An 18,367-nucleotide genomic window follows, 5' to 3' on the forward strand; every position below is an offset into this window, starting at 1 on the left:
CTCTGGCCTTCCTAGTCCGAACGGCTGCAACCTTGTATCTGTGAGGAGATCTTTTCTTTTATATAGTATTTGTACTTATTGAGTTTCGATATATCTATATTTACTATTAAATTTTCTACGTGATGCCATAATTAAACTAACGTCTATGAGAAATGTCTTACGATTGGGAAATTATAAAATAATCCTACGGGATGCTCATGTAAGAGGACTATAATGGATGCTTTAATTAAATGTACGGCTATGGATAGTATTATGTTGACTAAAGTTATTGAATTATTGTGGTATGACCATATTTACGTTATCTACTTATCGTGTGCTACACTAGCGTTTGTACTTACCTGGACCAGGGCTAGGCTTCACGTCACGCTCACTTTGGATTCACTGTAAGTGCCAGTCCTATCCTAAATTGCTATAGGCAATTAGGACTCGTATGTGATGCGCATATCGCTTATCTTCACATGATTGTAGTACTAGAGCATAAATCATTATTGTACCCAGTCATGTTCATGTCAGAATACCTCTGCATGAACTCGTGTGTCAGCATATGTGAATAAGCACTCGATACGATATGTTTGTTTATGCGAGATTATGTGATTACCGGACGTTAGTTGTTTATTTTCAAAATATTGTGAAGTATTGAAATCTAGAGATATTGAGGTTATGGTAAGTATTTTCATAATATACATAGTATGTTATTTTTTGAAAACTATACTTGTTTTATGGCGAGGGGTTATTATGTTTTCGAAAAGGTTTTTACAAAGCTTTATTTTTAGGCACACTCACCCTTGATTTTCGCCCTCCAGGTTTTAGTAGCAGAGCTTTCGTGTTGATGAGGATTCTTGGCAAATCTTGGTGTAGGAGATTCCCTTCCTTTGTATAATTTTCATTCTACTTACTTTACTTATGTTTTGACATCACTTGTGAACTGGGTTCATTCCCGCTTACAGGCGCACTCTTGCATTTAGGCACTTTTAGGTTTAAATTTACTTACATTTTCCATCTCGCTACACTTTATGACTTCGGCCGACATAGCTCGATTCGGAATCCAAGTGAACACTCTGGGTTGGGGTGTGTCAATTAACATTCCTTAGTTAGAAACGTTTCAAGAATGAATCTATTCCAGGAAAAATTTGTAATTTTCAGAATGTCTACTTTTTTTTATTATTATTAAAAACATTCCACTATTAATTATTAAATGGAGTTTTGATGAAGTCGTTCACGAACCGTCCCGAAATGCCAACGAAAGAAAATGGAAAACAAATGTCGAAGAGAATTTGGGGTTAGAATCAAAGTCTATGTTTGGACCTAATCCAAACTTATTTCTGTCAAGTTATGATTTTGGGCTTTTGCCCCGTGTGCTGAAGATGTTATTGGGCTTAATTCGGATTGAGTGCAAACTCAAAGACGGTGCGTTTAGTCACTCCATTCTATCACTGACAAATGAAGCCTCGAGGAGGAGTCAAGCCTTTTCTCTCGCTTGGTCAAAAGCACGTACACACAGGATGTGGATCTCCACTCGACATTTTACCAAAAATTCAGTATGGACCAAGCGATATCCATATCGCAGTAGTTTTACATCCTAAACCATGAAAGAGAATCTGCAGGACGATGTCGTCCGAAGCCGCGAAGAAGGCGTGGATGTTTCGAGACGGAGGGCCTCTCGCCGTCGAATAGGGCTTCACATATATATAACACTATTAAATATGCAGACAAACGGATTACTGCTTAGCTTAGGTCGTGAATACTCACCCATCTTGACAGCAGAAATGCAAATCTCCTCCTCTGAAATACAGTCTGAAAATGAAGATCCAATAGCCGCTAGTTTCATAGCTTCATGACGTTTCTATTCCCTCCACCATCTTTTAATTCACAGACTAACACTTGTGAGAATAGACAATGACTTTCCTGGGAACCATCCCATAAGCGATTCACCATAAAGCATCAGCGCGCCGTCTCACTGCTTCAGAAACACCAGCCACTTCGGCTCTGGTTAAACTATTAAATCGAACACAATCGATTGACGGAAGAGATATAAAAAGATGAAAAAAAGCATTAATTCAAATTTTGAAAAACTTGGTCTCTGCAATTTTCTTCTCTAGTTCCGCAAAGACATGAGAAGATGAAAGTCAACATACTGATTCCTTTTATCTGTTACGTACGGTTCCAACATTCCCAGAGAAAAGACAAACAAAATTAATCAGATAATACGTAGCGAACCTAGTTAAGAAGAATTTGAAACGATTTTGGAGAGAGAATGTTGGAAGATTGAGAGATTGGAGGCTATCGGGAATCCCATCAACACAAGTCCAATCCTCTAGTCAACTAGGGTTAGAGTTTTACTCCAGGTACAATACAAAGCTAGGGTTTAGTCCTTTGTCCAACATGTCTTCTTATGTTGTATTAAGGAATTATGTTCTCCTTGTTATTGTAAATAGATTAGGAAACAAGAAAAACAAAAAGTGGTAAAAGGATGATGATTAAGAGGCCGGCCATTATATTGATTTCCAAATTTTCCTCAACAATTTTTAGAATTCAAATTTTACTAAATAAGATGTCATATAATGTTGTCATGATAACATATCTACGTAAAAATGTGGATTATGTAACACGAGAAAGAGAAAAAATGGAAGGTAATACTATCACGCATCATACATCTAACATATATACAACTCTTGAAGAAGGTGTGTTGTACGAATCTCTAGTTCACATTTATTTATAAAAATTAAAACGTTTTTGAGCATAATTGAATTCAAAATAAGAAAATGTCATGATGTCTAAATTACAACTTTGACAGTATACGAACCCGGCCCTTCTCTTATCAAAGAAGCTAAAATTGCTTGCATTATTCTAGATAACTTCAACTTGGCAGGTCTCTGAACCCTTTTGAGACAACAAAATTTTCTTACACAAGTCCTCTATTGTAAGACACACGGGATTACCTACGAAATTCCTTGTAGAAATAGTAATCTTATTCAAAACCTCACCGTAGTTTAACAAGTACTTCAGCACTTGAGCCTCCTCCAGTTCTCCATGGAATCCACGCATGGAGAGAGTCTTACGGTGTGACGAGAGACACACCGGCACAAGCATTGGTGGATTGACTGGCTTGTAATCGTGATTCCATGCTGCACAAGCCCAAGAGGATTTGGGTTTATAGAATCCACGTCTACTTTTGGACCTAAGCCAGACTTATTCCCGTCAGGATTGATTTTTGGGATTTTGCCCATGTGACAAAGATGGTGTTGGGCTTTAATTCGGATTTACTGCAAACTCCAAGACGGTGCGTTTAGTCGCCCTATTATATCGTCGACGGATGAGGCCTCGAGAAGGAAGAGTCAAACCATTTCTCTTGTTTGGTCAAAGCTCTAACCACCCGAACAAACTAACCGCCTCCGTTCTAAATTTCCCGCCGCTTTTTAACTGAATACTTCAGCACTCACTTCACCTCCTCTCTGCTCAAATCTCCAACAACCAGACTCTCTCTCTCTCTCTCTCTCTCTCTGTGAAAACTCAAGATTCCGAAACCCAAAGGTTTTTGCGACTCTGCAATGGCGACCTCCGCCGCTACTCTCTTGATCTTCCTCACCATCCTTTCCCTCTCCGTTTCCTCCGCCCTCGCAACCTCCGTGACCCTCTTGAACGCCGCCAAGGTTCTCTCGAACTCCGGCTTCCTCTCCATGTCCCTTACCCTCCAACTCGTCTCCAACTCCATCGAATTCGAATCCCCCGCTGCCACCATCTTCGCTCCGCCGGACGCCGCCTTCATGCGCCTGGGCCAGCCCTCACTCCCCCTCCTCCTCTACCACATCTCCCCGAGAAGAATCTCCGTCAACACCCTCAAGTACCTCCGCCCCAATACAAAGATCCCGACTTTGCTTACCAATTACTCCCTCACCGTCACCGCCTCCCCAAATTTCCAGGGCTATTTGTCGATCAACGATCTGGGTATTAATCCTAACGCCGTTCTGGATGATGGGTCGGTGATCGTTTATGCAATCGACGAGTTTTTCAATTCGTCTTTCTTGGCCGCCGACGCCCCTCAAGAACGGGCGGCAGATCCTCCATTGATGAGCTCTGTTTCCGGTGTTCAACCGCCGAGCCCTGCTCCGAGTGCGACTGTGATGGAGGCTGAACCTCGCCGGCCCGGTCCCGAATCTTTCGGTTTCGTAGCTGATTTGCTGAGGTCCAAAGGGTACTCAATCTTTGCCGCATTTCTTGATGCGCAGCTGGTGGGGTTCAATCGGAAGACCCGGCTCACAGTTTTCGCTCCGATCGACGAGGCGATTGATGATTACCAGAGGAACAGCACCGACTACTCGCTGATATTTCGGCAGCATGCTCTTCCGAGATTGCTTATGTGGCAAGATTTGGTGGCGCTTGAAGATGGAACAATGCTGCCCACTTTTGAAGAAGGGTTTATGATCAATGTGGTCAAGTTTGGAGATGTTCCCGCGCTGAATGAAGTGCCGGTGGTGGGTCAAGATTTGTTTCTGAATCGGTGGCTGGCTGTGCACGGCCTGAACCGGCTGCTGACAGCACCTGCCGCGAAGCAAGAACCGGTTGAAGATGTTTTCACTGATGGGTATGTTGCCAATGTTGCTCAGGGTATGCCTCATGATTATGGTGACTACCACTGAAGCAAGATTTCTTGGAGGCTCTTTGTTCCCTTTACTGTTTTACTGCACCGTTTCCCTTTCACATCAAGAATTGGGTAAATAGTTTTCACCTCAGTGAAGAAACCACTGTTAATTTCCTTCTCTGATTGTATATTTTCGTCTTAAAAGTTTCGAAAGTTTTGATGTATGTAATTGTTACGTTGATGAACTTGTTTTGGTGTAATCCTTAGGTTGATGAACTTGTTTTGTTGTAATGAAGAAACTATTTTCTGTTGAATCTTCAGTAAAATTTTTGGGTTTCGAAATGCAATTATTTCTGTTAATTGTCTACAAATTCAGCATAAAAATGTCTATCAGATTGTAAACCACAGGAACTACATTAATAGATCAGAAAATTTGATGCTAGTTTTTATACTACTGTTTTGTTCTAGAAGTAGAGGCTCGAGGAGTTTGCATCCTAGTACCATAGCTAGTACTGGCTTCCTCAAGATTCGAATATCCCGAAAAGCTTGCCATTGCCAACTCCCTCAGTTTCTTCAGATCACTTGTCGGCTCTAATTTAAGACCCTTTTGCCGTTTTGCTTCTGCTGCTGTCTGTGTGCTAAGGGCCGTCTCCACATTAGTGGAACCTATGATTTGTACAACATTAGGGCCAGGTGATCCCGGACTGAGCACAGGGACTACGGTTGCAGTCATAGCGCTAATAGGGTCAGCATGCGGTGCTCTTGTATCCGGAAGGAGTGGAGCTAGGCCTGTTGTAGGCTGAGAGGATGCAGCTGTGAGTCTTGACCATTGTTTCCTTGGAAGGAACGGGAGGATCAGACCCTTAGCAACAAACTTCAATCCGAGCTTGAATGAATTTTTTTGAGGCTGTGAGAGTCCGAGTGTGGATTTTACCAAAGTATACCATTCGTTTATCATGTGGGCAACGAAGGTAACGAATAGGAGAGCTAGCATTATAAATCCGAAGCTTCTTGATTTAATAGGATTTGAGCCATTAATAACAATCAATAGCGAAAATATGCCCACCTCACACAGTAGAGAAACACTTTCCACCAGATGGACTGCCCCCTTGATGTAGGGTTTCAGAGTAAATAGATAGATGAACTGTACCAGGGTAATGGCCAATGCTAATATGCTTTGGCTTGATTTCGTTGATGAGTAAGCTCCGGATATGATGCCCAAACAGACCCGTCTTAAAAGATCGAGAATAATATAGGAGGATCTAGCACAACCCAAGAGCCTTTTGGATATAGGAATTGTTGTTTCTGCTGTGCCTTCATCCAAGCTGACCGGTCCCATTCTCCCAATACCACTATGGCCACTTCCAGTGCATTTGGATACGCTATTCGGTTCATTTTGATCAGCAGAGATGAACAATGGAGGACCCCGCAAACTTATGAAGAGAATCCCAAATTGTTGAAGGAAAGACGAAGGAAGCCCTTCCTTATGAAACCATTTTCCGGCTCTGGGTCTCCCTGTGAATAAATACCAGAGCTTTGCATACCACGGATCTTTTCTAGCTACATGCTTGACTTCCTTGTACTGAACAAAATTGCTGGAGAAGATTGCAATGATTTGAAAAAGGCACACCGATAAGATAAGGGCTGCGGGGATAGCTAGCAATAAAGCCCCAATAATTATTCCCCCTGTCGTACCACCTGTAAATTAGAGTAGTCTTGAGTTCAAAACACGCTTGAGTGGCAATCAAAACAATTGGGTTTTGAGAGAACAAAATTGGCTGCTTACCTTTAATAACAAATGCAGAGGACTGAGAGATACAAGGCAGCATGAGAATCAAAAGAAAGAGCTCGAATCTGGGCACTGAGAGTATTCCGTGAACTGGTGCCCCTAGTCTCCACCGTAGGAAAAGTACTACCAACACATGGATTACGACTAAACTGCCTCCTCCAATGCCAAGCCAAAAAAGGTTCATCTGCAAGTCTTCCCACCTGTTACAATTTAGTTAGATATTGTGTTTTGTATAATCTTTCAACCAGTCTTCAGATTTTAGTGTAAAAGCACCAAAATAAAGGTAAAACGCGGAGCTTACCCTCTGTAATTCTCCATTCCCTTGATGACACTGCTAGCAGACAACGGCTCTCCTCTCTGTAACATAAATGATTAGCAGTCGAGTGGTTTTCATCAGTGAGGAACATAAGTGTTGAATGCTGAAATATACACTCACCAAGAAATATGTGAAGTATTCATTCGAATTAAGAGGTTGTCCATAAGGTGGCATACGCATACTATGCTGTCCATGAAGCCAACCCGACTTGGGGTACACCTCAATTGGCACTGGTAGATCATACCACATATAAGATGAGTTGGTAAAACATATGTCAATTTCAGTTGAAGTCGTTGTCTCAAGCTTCTCTTGGTGTGGCCAATCTGAAGAGTTGTCGTTTTTCCATGGAAGCTCTTGGCGAGGTATGAGCCACCTAAGACCTTTCGTTGTCTCCAAATATTCAATTGGCTGATTAACTGGGAGCCAGTCTGCGAGAACAAAAACTTGAAGGTGTCCGACCATACCCTACGTTAAAAACAAACAGATATTATAACTGAAGAAATGCAAAATTACAGATATCAAAATCTGTGCACTTGGATATTGTATCTGCTGAACAGTTTAATTCTTTACTTACATGAAGGTTCATTGAGTCAGAAGCAACGGCGTTGGAACTCTCAGAAGCAAGAGTTCCCACTGCTCCAAGATTTGCAGAAGAAACGGAGAAAATAGCAGCTGCTAATGATGTCGCTAATATACCCACAGTAACAAAAGAGTGCAATGCGATTGATATTGCAGGGGTTGAGTCTGCACAGATTTAGAGGGTCAAGCAGGGAAGTAGCCATGTGAAAAGGTGTCTGTTTTTTCGTTTTAATATAGCTTTTTCTCCAAGTCTCTGGCTACAGAGTACAATATATGAACCATCACGAATAAATCTAGGAAAAAAGATGTGCGAAGAATGATACATACAGTATTTCACTTCGAGTTGGTTAGATGCCATGTTTGGATTTCCTGATATATCATATACTTTCCCTGCTGGAATTGCAACTGACACTACATTCTCCGTGGCTGGCAAAACTTTCAACGAGTACAGAGCTCTCGAGAGTTCCCTAAACCTAAAATTAAAAGAAACATTTTATTCAAACGTATGTGTATGCAGCAAGCTACTGATTGGACAAATAGTATTATGATATCAGAAGTTTTTGAGTCACCATATGCACCTGCCTTGTTATTCTACCCCCGAACACATTTACCATGGAGGCCTGAAAGCCAAAGACCGGCTTTGTAAACTCAACTACCACACTGATGACACGGTCCTTTGTAAAATTTTGAGAACCGGTACTCAACCCTACACCAGTCTCCACAGAATCTGAAAGAAAGTAAATAGTTAGCTCGACAAAGCTACTAAAGTACTCCCATTACTATCTTTGGAACGTATTGAGCTGTGGAATATACTACCATAAAGAAATGTAACCGAGGGAACCAATGTGACAGGAGTGCCTGTCCTCCCGAGTATAAATCCAGCTCGTAATTTAACCGTGATGATTTCAGTTGCAGATGTATTTCTGAGCTACAACATGAAAGGTTAAACATAAATGCGCTATGCTAACACACCATACTCACAAAAAAGGTTATGTGAAAGACGTAGTTGCTTACTTGGAATTTAAACCCGCGGTTTCCTTGATTTCTACCATGACTAGGTACTAAGATACCCGAATTTACAACCAATGCATTCTGGACCTGCTCTGTTGTGTTCATAACGGGAATGCTGAAGTCCAAAAATATTTCCAAGTCCTCCATTTTGTTAGTAGCACGGACAGTTCGTGGAACCCCATTAATCGCCAACTCATAGGCTGGAACGGAGGTCCAAAAATCTGCGAGAACTGGCCTTCTATCTAAGAGATTCATTACAAATGTGATCAGTACATTCTCCCCAAGCTTATGCAGCAAGCGGCTAATTGAAGTAAACTTTTGGTTTATGTATTACCAAAGCGAACGATGATTGTGGAACCATTTGTCCTTGTAAATCCGTTTCCAGCCTGATCTGTACAAAAACAATCTGCCATTCTGATGGCAACACGCCCGTATAAACTTTTCGGGGAGAGAATTACATCAAGGCTGTAACTGATACTAGGTTTAATCATGCGTAACGAAGATGCTTGTACATGGCCAGGACCATTTACTATGACCTACAAAAGCACAAAACGCAATTAAGTTTTCAAATTTTAACCCTTGTCAATCGTTGAAGCACAAAATTTACCTTCTCGATCACTTTCCGTGGTAATACTAAGAATGTTCTTGAATAACATCATGCAAGGGTGATAAAAAGAAGAAATCCACTTACATCACAGCTTGATGAGTTCAAACACGTGAAGCCGCCCTTTCCAGTGCAAGCTTCACTAAATGTGACATCAACGGCTATTTTTGCAGCACTTGTGTAATTCTGTTCACTAAAAATTGTTGCAGTTGGTGGTATTGTATCTGTCATAAAAACGACGAAAACATCTCAGAGTCCCCCCGTTCAAAAATTTAGAAAAAGGAAACAAATTTCAGGGCTGGCATTGCCGGAAGATACTCACCAATGAACCAAGAATAAGCTGATGAGTTTCTCCGTCCATCCCGAGTTGTGACGTTGAGACGAAATTCGTGATGGCAGTTAACGGTCAAGTTTTTGAATACAATGGCACGAGCCGGACATGGACTCAAAATTTGGCCATCAAGCTGTTCATAAACAGATTTCATCACACAAATGGACTAATTTTTTTTATTTATTTAATTGGTATTCGAATAAAATCTAATCTAAATTACAGGAAGTGAGATTGTAACTTGAATGCAGAGGCGCACGCTGTTCTAGCCAACTAATTAAGCGAACTGATAACGCAAAATTATTGAAATACATACCTGACAGAAAATGGAACACACGTTGTGCTTGCATGCATTGGAACCATCCGGCGTGACAACGGAGTAGCGGAAAACAGCGGAAGAATACCTCGACTCTGCCGGCGGAGCTCTGTTGAAACGAACGAGGACCATGGACTCAGCTGCATCTTGTAGATACAGCAAACTAAGCACAATAAAGGCATACCGAGGAAACATGAGGAAACCACCTCCAAGGACGGCCATATAAATCGCATTAAAGCTCTCAAATCTTGAAGGAGGGAAAGGAAAAAAAAAAAAATTAAGAGAAGGGTGTGGTAATTGCAGGGGAAAGTAAATGTTGAGAGAGTAATTGTGTTTATTATTTCACAGCTTTAAATTGAAGGGAAACGTACAGAAAAGGGCAGGGCAACCACACCAGTGTCCATCTTGAGAGTCTCATAACTGCACCTTTAATGGTGTTCACAGAAACCTCATTAACTACCTCTCAACCAACCCTTTGCTTTTGAGGTAAGAGGCCTCCACTTTGGTGCATTTTTTTCAAAGTCCCAAGTCTAACCGTTTTCGAAACACAATGATTTCTTCGCACCCATTTTCTTTTTTTTCGATAAAAAAAAAAAACCGTGTGCAGAAAATATTTCTCTTTTAGTACTTGCTTACTATCACCTTAATGGCTTGTTTGGAACTGCTATAAGAAACATTTCTGCTCATAAGAATTTTTTACTAGAAGTATGTCAAAATCTACTAACTAGGCATTTGTTTGGAAGTATTTAAAAGTGCTTTTAGATAACCAAAACAACTGATTCGTTTGGAAGTACTTTTAAAATGATCGAAAACTCTTTTAGAGAAAATATTTTGGACACAAAAACACTTCACGTGCTTTCTGCAAGAAATATCAGCTATCTGCTTCTTCCAAAAAGCATTTTAAATGTTTTTCCAGGATTTACTTGTATTTTTACTAAATATTGGTTCCAAAAATATTTTCACCAGAAGCGCTTTTAGCCATTATAAAAGTACTTCCAAACAAGTTCAAGTGTTTGGCAGAAACTTTAAAAATGATCATGAATTATAAAAGCACTACCAAGTACCAAGTATGAATTATAAAATTTCACATGCTTCTGATAAAAGCACTTCTAGAAAATAAACATTTCCAAACTGGCCCTAAGCGAGCTTGAACCAAATTGTTTTCATTGTAGTTGCTGTGAATAAGGTTCTGCAGTCTACTTACAAATCACATTGCTAAAGGAAAGCTAGTGCTGACCATAGGATGCACTCTTAGCTCTCCTTTTCGGTGTTCACTTTCACACTGTTAACTTTCTACTGAAGCACTTCTTAACACTATATAGAACATACAAATTTCTTTTGTTTCCTCTTGCACATGGAGGTAAATCTATAGCCCAAATCCTCGACTGAGCAGAAAAAGTGGCAAAACCGGTGCAACATTCGACATGCCCACATCCAGATTCTCCAAAGGACTTATCGAGATGAATGATTATCTTCGGACTGATAGAGGAGAGGAGCTTTCCTACGACTGAGCAGATTCATTGTCATCTTCTGTCACCATCCAGTGTAATTTAGGTCCCTGAATACATACACACAAAGATATGCTGAGTCTCACTACTTTAAAAGTCAACAAGATTTCAGAGCCTACAAAATTGCAAATGAAACAGCCGTCTCTAGTCGCATCAATATTACAACATAAGGTTAACAGATGGTAACATGGAAAAAACCCAACACCATCACGTTCGAGGAGTGCTAGGTTCATATTATTATGAGAAAGGACTCGTGCATGCTGAAACCTTAATTAATGGATGGCCCAATACCTTTCCTTGTCGAATGATTTTGGGAGGGATCACCTTCATGTCAACTACAGTTGATGGTTCAGCCACTCTTACCCCGCCATCAACGATAAAATCAAGGCCCTGTAATGAATTTGAACACGCAATTTAAGGGCTATAATAAGAAAGAATTAATACAAACTAAAAAACCTTCATGAGAGTGGCAAAAGCATACCTCTGGTCCATATGTATCAGCTATAATGACTGGATCTATCAACCACTCATTCTCTTTTGGGCACTTGACACTGACAACACGGAAAAAAATTCAGTATAACATCATTTGGAGTAGAACAGAAGAACCTCTAGAAGAAGCTCTTGTGGCTGCTTATAATGCAAGTATGGAAAGAGCTTCTCATCTTCTTACAGTGTATTCAAATCATTAACGAAAAGTAGGTACAAATCATATCTATTTCGAACCATCACCCTCACTAACAACGGAACAAGTATGCAAACGTATACAAATCAAGTTAGAGTTACCTTGTGGATATCAATGGTGAGCCCATCTTCTCCAGAATCGCTTGACATATGGGATCATCAGGCATACGAACACCCACATCTTTCCTTAATTTGTATTTGGCATCTGCCATCCCATACCTTATACAATTTTTAGGTAGTTGTTTGGTTGCAGTTAAGATGAAAGTATACTGTTACATGAAAAGCTCTGTCATAGGGCATATTTGAGGAAAATACAGCTACAGGCAACAATGTAACATTGTCCAAAATTTGTTCCTAGTTCCTACAGCTACAGGCAACAATGATAGTAAGAGAAGCAAAGAAGAAACTTACAGGGCCGGGTATGCATTGCTTAACATATCGGAACAAATTTGCGTGACCTTGGCCATCACCGCGGGGAAACCCTGTCGTATACGTATCAATGTCGTGGAAGGAGTGGCATAAGATGCCAAGGGGCTGCGCCAGCAACTCAGTCACAAAGACACACTAGTTAAAAACTAAATATCGAAATCTAAAAGAACCAAAACAAAATAAAACCCATGATGCTTTACCTTTAGAGGGTCGATGTTCTTGATTCTGCAACGAAACAAGGACTGCATTTTTAACAACAAATTGATACTTTTGAACGAATTCGAACAAATGGAGCTAAAAACTGAAAGGGTTTTACCGGCGAAGACGTTCAATTGCCGAGTTGTTTCTCAAATCACAGACTAATGCATACCTACAATGCAATTACTGTTAAAAGTTACAAACTTTTCTTTCCATTCGAGCGATATTCTAATCTAATTTAAACCGCGAGCATTCAAATTTGTGTGCTAAATTTACAAACTTACACAGTATCAGTAGGAACAACACCAACAGCTCCTTGTTTCAGAAGATCAACAACTGGTTCCAATTTCCAGCTGTCAGCTCCCGATTGCGACGGATCAACTTCAACGTAAAGCATTTCATCCTCCTGATCATATCATCACTCAATCAATTTCATAATCTTTGCAAATTCACCCCAAAGTTTTGTTTAATTTACATTTCAACAGAGAGAGAGAGAGAGAGAGAGAGGACCTTGGTGAAGCGAGGAGCGGCGTATTTGAGGCGCTTGGGGCTGCGCTTAACGGAGAGAGCTAAGACTGGGAAACGGCGGGGTTTCGGAGCGTCGAAGTATACGCGGCCGAAAGTTGCAGGCGCCGCCGAAGACCGCGGGAAGCTGGAGGAGGAAGCTAGGTGGCCGCCGTTATACACTTTCGTCTGGCAACCGTAACAGTACGCGGCCATTATCTCAAATTTTTAGAGATAGAAAATTACAAAGAGCCTTTAATTCTTGGCTTTTACTTTGTTTTGGATTTTCTCGCACCGAAACGGCGGTCGGTGCAAGCCTAGAACGTGTTGTTACTAATTCACATATTATTAGATTTTTTTGATTTACCATTCTCTGCAAAAAATTTAAAATGCTTTCTGAATGAGCTAATATGATTTAAAAGCACTTTTAAAATTTATCTATCAAACGAGTTATAAGTCATTTTGTTTGTCGGAATTGACATTTATCCTCTTCTAATAGTCATCAATGATCGTAATATAGGCATGACTACCATATTGAAAAATTACTCCATAGCTTAGAAAAAGGAAATCTTATGAGTTGAACCTCCCAAAGTATACATCCAACCCCAGGCTTTGGGCTTAATTAACTAATTTTCAGATTAAGATGAGCTTAATGTGGTACCTTAGCTTAATTAATAGCGTTAACCCGGCCGCAAGGAATGAAAATTTCGTATTAAGAGCCAAAACAACATCACATACACAACCAATTGGCATTCAGAGCTCAGGAGAACACACGATCACAATAAGACATAAAAACTTAGTCATGATCGGCATTTGAAACCGAGGAATTGAATCTTCCAACACAAACCAACATCCACAAAAACTAGCTGCAAAATCATCATTTATATTTCACTCGATAAAATATTCAACATCGTTAATGTATTATATCAGTCACGTTGTCATCGCTACTGTAAATGTTAACTTGATCTCCAAACTGCCTTCCAGAGTACGAAAAGTTATGACCAGTTACTGCTATGCTCACTGCGGAAGCGGAGGAGGAGGCATATGCGACCTCGCATATCTGAGCCAAGCAAAAATTCCGACACCAAGGATTATCCAACCAAATATGTCATACTTCAGATTGCTGTTCTTGTTTTTCTTTGTAGTCTGCAGAGCAAGGTGAGGAAGACAAAGTAACAAACCGTCGACAGATCAAGTAGAAATAAAAAGCATCCATCATAAACCATCATAAAAGATACTAGGACTCCGCTGTAAATCATTGAACATGTAAAAATATCACGATACTAGATGGATGAAAATGAATCCCAAATGTTGGATACCAAGTGAAACTTGTTTTACTTTCACTGAAGAAATTGTACTATATCATCTGTCTCATTGCCTAATATTCAATATTTAAGAGTCTGGGACCTATTATTCGTAATAACATTCGTTTTGGACCAGAAGTTCAAATTCGATGAGCTGAGTTACTATTGAATGGCATCTTAGCAACATCCAGGATTTTCAATAACTCAACAGATGCATGCATAAAAAATTAACTTGGCAAAACGTAATAACTTTTAGTAAGGAAAACACGAACATAAAAGAACAAAGGTATCGGAAAAAGGGAACTGTGAGACGAAAAAAGTACCTTTCCACCAATTGAAGTAGAAGGTCCAGTTCCTGCTCCAGCAGCAGCCTCCATCCCCAGTTGACCCAAACCACGCTTGTGTAGATCCAAATGCAGTTGCGGGGCCTATAAACACAGTAATTAGTAACTTTGCAATTTAGGTCTAACTGTAACATACATGACATAAACTAGTAGAGCAGATAAAAGAGTATAAGAGAATACAGATCTAGAAATATTGTCATCAAGAACAGCTGACATCTCAACAAAACCAACTGACACTACATTAAACCTGAGACAATTTGAAATTTCTATGCACGTCTTGCTACCGCAAAATGGATGCCAACACACGATTTCAACAACAAAACCAAGCATTGTCAAGAGATCAGGTTAGAAAGCAGTGCACCTTAGCAGCCACTTCTAAAGACTTCCGATACAGATCATTTCCCGGCTCCTGTAAAAAGAACATAAGATACTTATTTCACATCGAAAGTTGAAAAACAATGCGGTATTGTTTGAGATTTTTCAGGGGAAGTACCTCATCGAGAGCCTTCTGGAAACACCGAGACGCCTTTTGGAAATAAACCCTTGCCTCATTGTGGTCCGGAGTAAAAAATCCGCGAGCAGTTTGAGCATTTCCCAGACACCACAGAGCATCATGTTTCCTAGGATTAATCATCAAGGCCTCCTCCAGCTTCGAAATACCATCTGGGCAAACAAACACAAACCCGCATTTGCAAATTCGAAACTCTCAAATAACCATATGAAAAACAGTCCCAAATTTCAAATTTTCAAGGCTACCAGATAAATACATGGAGAATTCCAACATCTAAAATAATTAAAACCAAAATTAAAAAAGATATATTGGGGAAATTTAAAGTTAGCACCTTGAGTCATCTTCTTTGACTCCAAAACATTCTGAAACTGGGAAAGCTGCAGCAGAGCTCCAGCCCACCTCGTCAAGTTCTGCAAATTACAAAATACGAAAAACCCAGATCAAAATTTAACTTCTTTTTTTTAAAAAAAAAAACTCGTAAGCTAGCAAATTTATTAGCTTAGAAAAGATGGAAAAAAGAAAAAGGGGGGGTGGCAAATTAGGAAGATAGAGATATATACGAACATCGGCATCGAGAGGGTTCTTAATGTAGGTGGCTTCGGAGATCTTGCGGGCGTGTTCGAAGAAAAGAATGCGATCGAAGTCGTTGTGCTGCAAATCCATGGCACTGGAAATTTGCCAGGGGTTTTGCGTGCTCTATACGGATAGTAGGGTTTTAGGAGATGCTTAGAGTGACGCCATTTCTCTTTTTTTTTTTCTTTTCATATTTTTCTAGCTTTTTAGCTCTACGTGTTAAAAAATTATGACTACAATATGTTTTTTCTTAAAAATAAAAACAACTAGAGTTGTGCTCGTATTTTTGTAAAACTGTTTGATCATGTAGCTAATCACGTGACTTAAGTTATATCCAATTTTTCTCTTGAATTTAACATCTTCTCTTGACTTGCCTTTCTCAAATTTGAATTTGGTTATGAAGCTCTATAAGAGCAACTCCACCCCTATCCACTTTGTGCCAGCACCCAGCCCATTTATCCACTTAATTGAACAGTAACAGACTCAATGAACAGTAATAGGCCAAAGCATCTCCACCCAAAAAAAAAAATGTGCTGGCACCTAGTCTAAAAATGCGCTGGCACAAACGATCTCCACCCCTACAAAATGCGCTGGCACCCAGTCCATTTAAAATATTAAATAATTTTTTTATAAAATAATAAAAAAAAAATAGTTTTAATTTCGGATAGGATTTTTAACCAATCTCGTCACGCCACGTGTCATTATCCGAACGTACTATTTTTTGAATAGATTTCCGCTAAGATTTTCAACCAATCCCGACAACCCACGTGTCACTTCCTGTTTACAATAATTTAGGCAAGATTTCGATAAGATTTTTAACCAATCTCGTCACGCCACGTGTCATTATCCGAACGTACTATTTTTTGAATAGATTTCCGCTAAGATTTTCAACCAATCACGTAGTGCCACCACGTAACATCTTCACTGAGCTTCCACGAAGTCATTTTTTTCTCTCAAAGTGTACAAAATATTCAAATGTAGAAAGTGTAGAAAGTGTAGAAAATATTGAAATGTGGTGTAAGGTGGAAGATGAGGGTTAGGTATTTATAGAAAAAAAAAATTAATTTTTTAAAATTTTTCTGTATTTTTTAAAAAAATTTTGACATTTTTTAATTAATTTTTAATAAATTTTAATGTTGTAATTAATCGGGACCGTTGGATTTGAAAAATAATCAAATCCAACAGCACTCATTACGCCACGTGGCCAACGGTCAAATTTCTGACCGTTGGGCCTTTTTTTTTTTTTTTTTTAAATTTTTGGTGAAATAAACGTGGACCGTTGATCTATGATCGGACGGTCCAATTTAAAATTGAAATTGAAATTTTTTTTACCGTTGGAAATCCAACGGCCTAAAAAACTAGCCGTTGGAAATCCAACGGCTCTGAGGAGGCCATGTATCCTTCACCCCGGACGACTGCAAGTTGCCCTGCCGCGCGGGCCCCACCGCCTGCAAAGCTGTCGGCTACTCGCCTGGCCTCCCGCGTGTTGTGCACGCGCCAGAAACAGACCGGGGAATGGGTCTGTCCATTTTGGGCTGGGCTCTTGACTGGCACGGGCTGGGTGCCAGGCAAGTTGGCGGGCTGGAGCACTTTCCCTGCATGCCGGGCTGTTATTTGGACTTGGTGCTGGGCAAAAAAAGCTCCGGTGGAGCTGCTCTAAGAATTTGAAATGCGTTCATTAGTTTCTTACTTTCAATTAGATAGTTATCTCGTTGCATGAAGGATTATTTTAGTGTACTTGAGTAGAAGTTCTTAAGTAAGAAAAACTAATGAAAAACGTGATAAAATTGACCATTTTGTAGCATATGCACTTCAGTAGAAAAAAACTATAAAAAAAAGGTTACATTTGACTCGTTTTAATAGACTAAGGGGCTTTAGAATCAAACTTATAGTATTATAAGTTTGTGACATTGCTAATTGTTCACTAAATATAAAGTAAAAGGGAATACCAACAACTTTTGCGTTTAGACATTTTCACTTATCAAATACCACAGGTCATTTTGTACACAAAAATCAAGGAACTTTTAATTCTTTTAGCTAGAGATTAAAGATGAAAAGTATAAAATAAAATTTCAAAGGCATTAAACGTCTTATGTTTTGTGTAATAAATAACACACAACTTTTGATAAAGTAAAAAAAAAATCCAAATATAAACGTTAGTGCTAAGTTTGCTAGAAAGCATCTTATTGTTTGACACTCTCCTTGTAATATTTATTGCAAATTTCAAAAGAAAGAGAGAAATAATAAAGGGACTCTTTGGTAACTTACAATTTAACGTCAATTTACGAGTTAATATTATAAAATAGTATAAAAAAACATAAAGTGTCAAAGAATCATATAAAGTTCTTTTGAGAGTATCTTCTTAGTATTTCTCAAAGAAAAATATGACTTTGTGGCACATCCCTGCAAATGAGGCGCCAGAGCCCAAGCCAATTTTGAAGTTCGGACCAAAATCAACTATTTGAAGGGTTGGTCCATTACAATGCTCGTGAACCATGAAAAGGCCCAAAACTTAAAGGATTTTTTATTTATGTTTAATACTAACACATTGATGAACAAAGAAGTTTTAACGAAACATTCTCAGTACTGTTCACTTTTAACGAAATTAATTTTTCTGAGGAACAATGTATTTATTTAATTTTTGGTAAAAAAGCGATGTATTTTTTTAAAATAAAACGCTCTTAATATTTGTAAGACCTCACACGTTACGTGGCAACCAACCCCACCAACTATGTTATAAAATAGACACTGAACACATAGAATATTGTTCATATAAAAATATCGTTACAAGTT

General features: G+C 39.4%; 4 protein-coding genes across 4 annotated transcripts; 1 reads left to right on the plus strand and 3 right to left on the minus strand.

Moving 5' to 3' along the window:
• Positions 1–3,548: 3,548 nt before the first annotated feature.
• On the plus strand, positions 3,549–4,637 carry LOC137739235 (putative fasciclin-like arabinogalactan protein 20). Its single transcript, XM_068478787.2, has one exon. It carries the CDS (start codon positions 3,549–3,551, stop codon positions 4,635–4,637), a length of 1,089 nt encoding a protein of 362 aa, XP_068334888.2.
• A 268-nt stretch (positions 4,638–4,905) lies between these two features.
• LOC148693979 (uncharacterized) lies at positions 4,906–9,856 on the minus strand. The gene is made up of 13 exons (XM_088699325.1): positions 9,523–9,856; positions 9,201–9,342; positions 8,966–9,102; positions 8,609–8,810; positions 8,278–8,516; positions 8,080–8,191; positions 7,846–7,990; positions 7,591–7,736; positions 7,259–7,428; positions 6,805–7,149; positions 6,670–6,725; positions 6,366–6,568; positions 4,906–6,277 (listed from the first exon to the last, which is right to left on the minus strand). Exons 1-13 carry the CDS (start codon positions 9,742–9,744, stop codon positions 5,031–5,033), a joined length of 3,366 nt encoding a protein of 1,121 aa, XP_088555451.1. The 5' UTR covers positions 9,745–9,856; the 3' UTR covers positions 4,906–5,030.
• A 789-nt stretch (positions 9,857–10,645) lies between these two features.
• On the minus strand, positions 10,646–13,162 carry LOC137740157 (DHBP synthase RibB-like alpha/beta domain-containing protein). The gene is made up of 9 exons (XM_068479975.2): positions 12,849–13,162; positions 12,623–12,744; positions 12,457–12,510; positions 12,341–12,365; positions 12,123–12,245; positions 11,814–11,980; positions 11,512–11,581; positions 11,322–11,420; positions 10,646–11,080 (listed from the first exon to the last, which is right to left on the minus strand). The coding sequence occupies exons 1-9, from the start codon at positions 13,056–13,058 to the stop codon at positions 11,024–11,026; spliced, it is 927 nt and encodes a 308-aa protein (XP_068336076.2). The 5' UTR covers positions 13,059–13,162; the 3' UTR covers positions 10,646–11,023.
• Positions 13,163–13,705: 543 nt separating this feature from the next.
• Positions 13,706–15,751, minus strand: LOC137741076 (mitochondrial import receptor subunit TOM20). Its single transcript, XM_068480881.2, has 6 exons — positions 15,566–15,751; positions 15,333–15,411; positions 14,984–15,153; positions 14,852–14,899; positions 14,470–14,574; positions 13,706–13,988 (listed from the first exon to the last, which is right to left on the minus strand). Exons 1-6 carry the CDS (start codon positions 15,662–15,664, stop codon positions 13,860–13,862), a joined length of 630 nt encoding a protein of 209 aa, XP_068336982.2. The 5' UTR covers positions 15,665–15,751; the 3' UTR covers positions 13,706–13,859.
• Between the last annotated feature and the right edge of the window lie 2,616 nt (positions 15,752–18,367).

This window comes from Pyrus communis, chromosome 9 (assembly GCF_041283825.1).
Source record: "Pyrus communis isolate YQ-2024b chromosome 9, ASM4128382v1, whole genome shotgun sequence".
Classification (NCBI taxonomy): domain Eukaryota; kingdom Viridiplantae; phylum Streptophyta; class Magnoliopsida; order Rosales; family Rosaceae; genus Pyrus; species Pyrus communis.

Coding starts and splice junctions, on each gene's coding strand:
- LOC137739235 (XM_068478787.2), top strand. CDS start 3,549: ATGGCGACCTCCGCCGCTACTCTCTTGATCTTCCTCACCATCCTTTCC.
- LOC148693979 (XM_088699325.1), bottom strand. CDS start 9,744: ATGGCCGTCCTTGGAGGTGGTTTCCTCATGTTTCCTCGGTATGCCTTT. Junction 6,726..6,804: donor AATACTTCACATATTTCTTG/GTGAGTGTATAT, acceptor TTTATGTTACAG/AGAGGAGAGCCGTTGTCTGC. Junction 6,569..6,669: donor GGAATGGAGAATTACAGAGG/GTAAGCTCCGCG, acceptor AAATTGTAACAG/GTGGGAAGACTTGCAGATGA.
- LOC137740157 (XM_068479975.2), bottom strand. CDS start 13,058: ATGGCCGCGTACTGTTACGGTTGCCAGACGAAAGTGTATAACGGCGGC. Junction 12,511..12,622: donor GTTGTTCCTACTGATACTGT/GTAAGTTTGTAA, acceptor ATTGCATTGTAG/GTATGCATTAGTCTGTGATT. Junction 11,421..11,511: donor CTGATACATATGGACCAGAG/GTATGCTTTTGC, acceptor AATTCATTACAG/GGCCTTGATTTTATCGTTGA.
- LOC137741076 (XM_068480881.2), bottom strand. CDS start 15,664: ATGGATTTGCAGCACAACGACTTCGATCGCATTCTTTTCTTCGAACAC. Junction 15,154..15,332: donor GTCAAAGAAGATGACTCAAG/GTGCTAACTTTA, acceptor TTGTTTGCCCAG/ATGGTATTTCGAAGCTGGAG. Junction 14,575..14,851: donor CTTTAGAAGTGGCTGCTAAG/GTGCACTGCTTT, acceptor CTGTGTTTATAG/GCCCCGCAACTGCATTTGGA.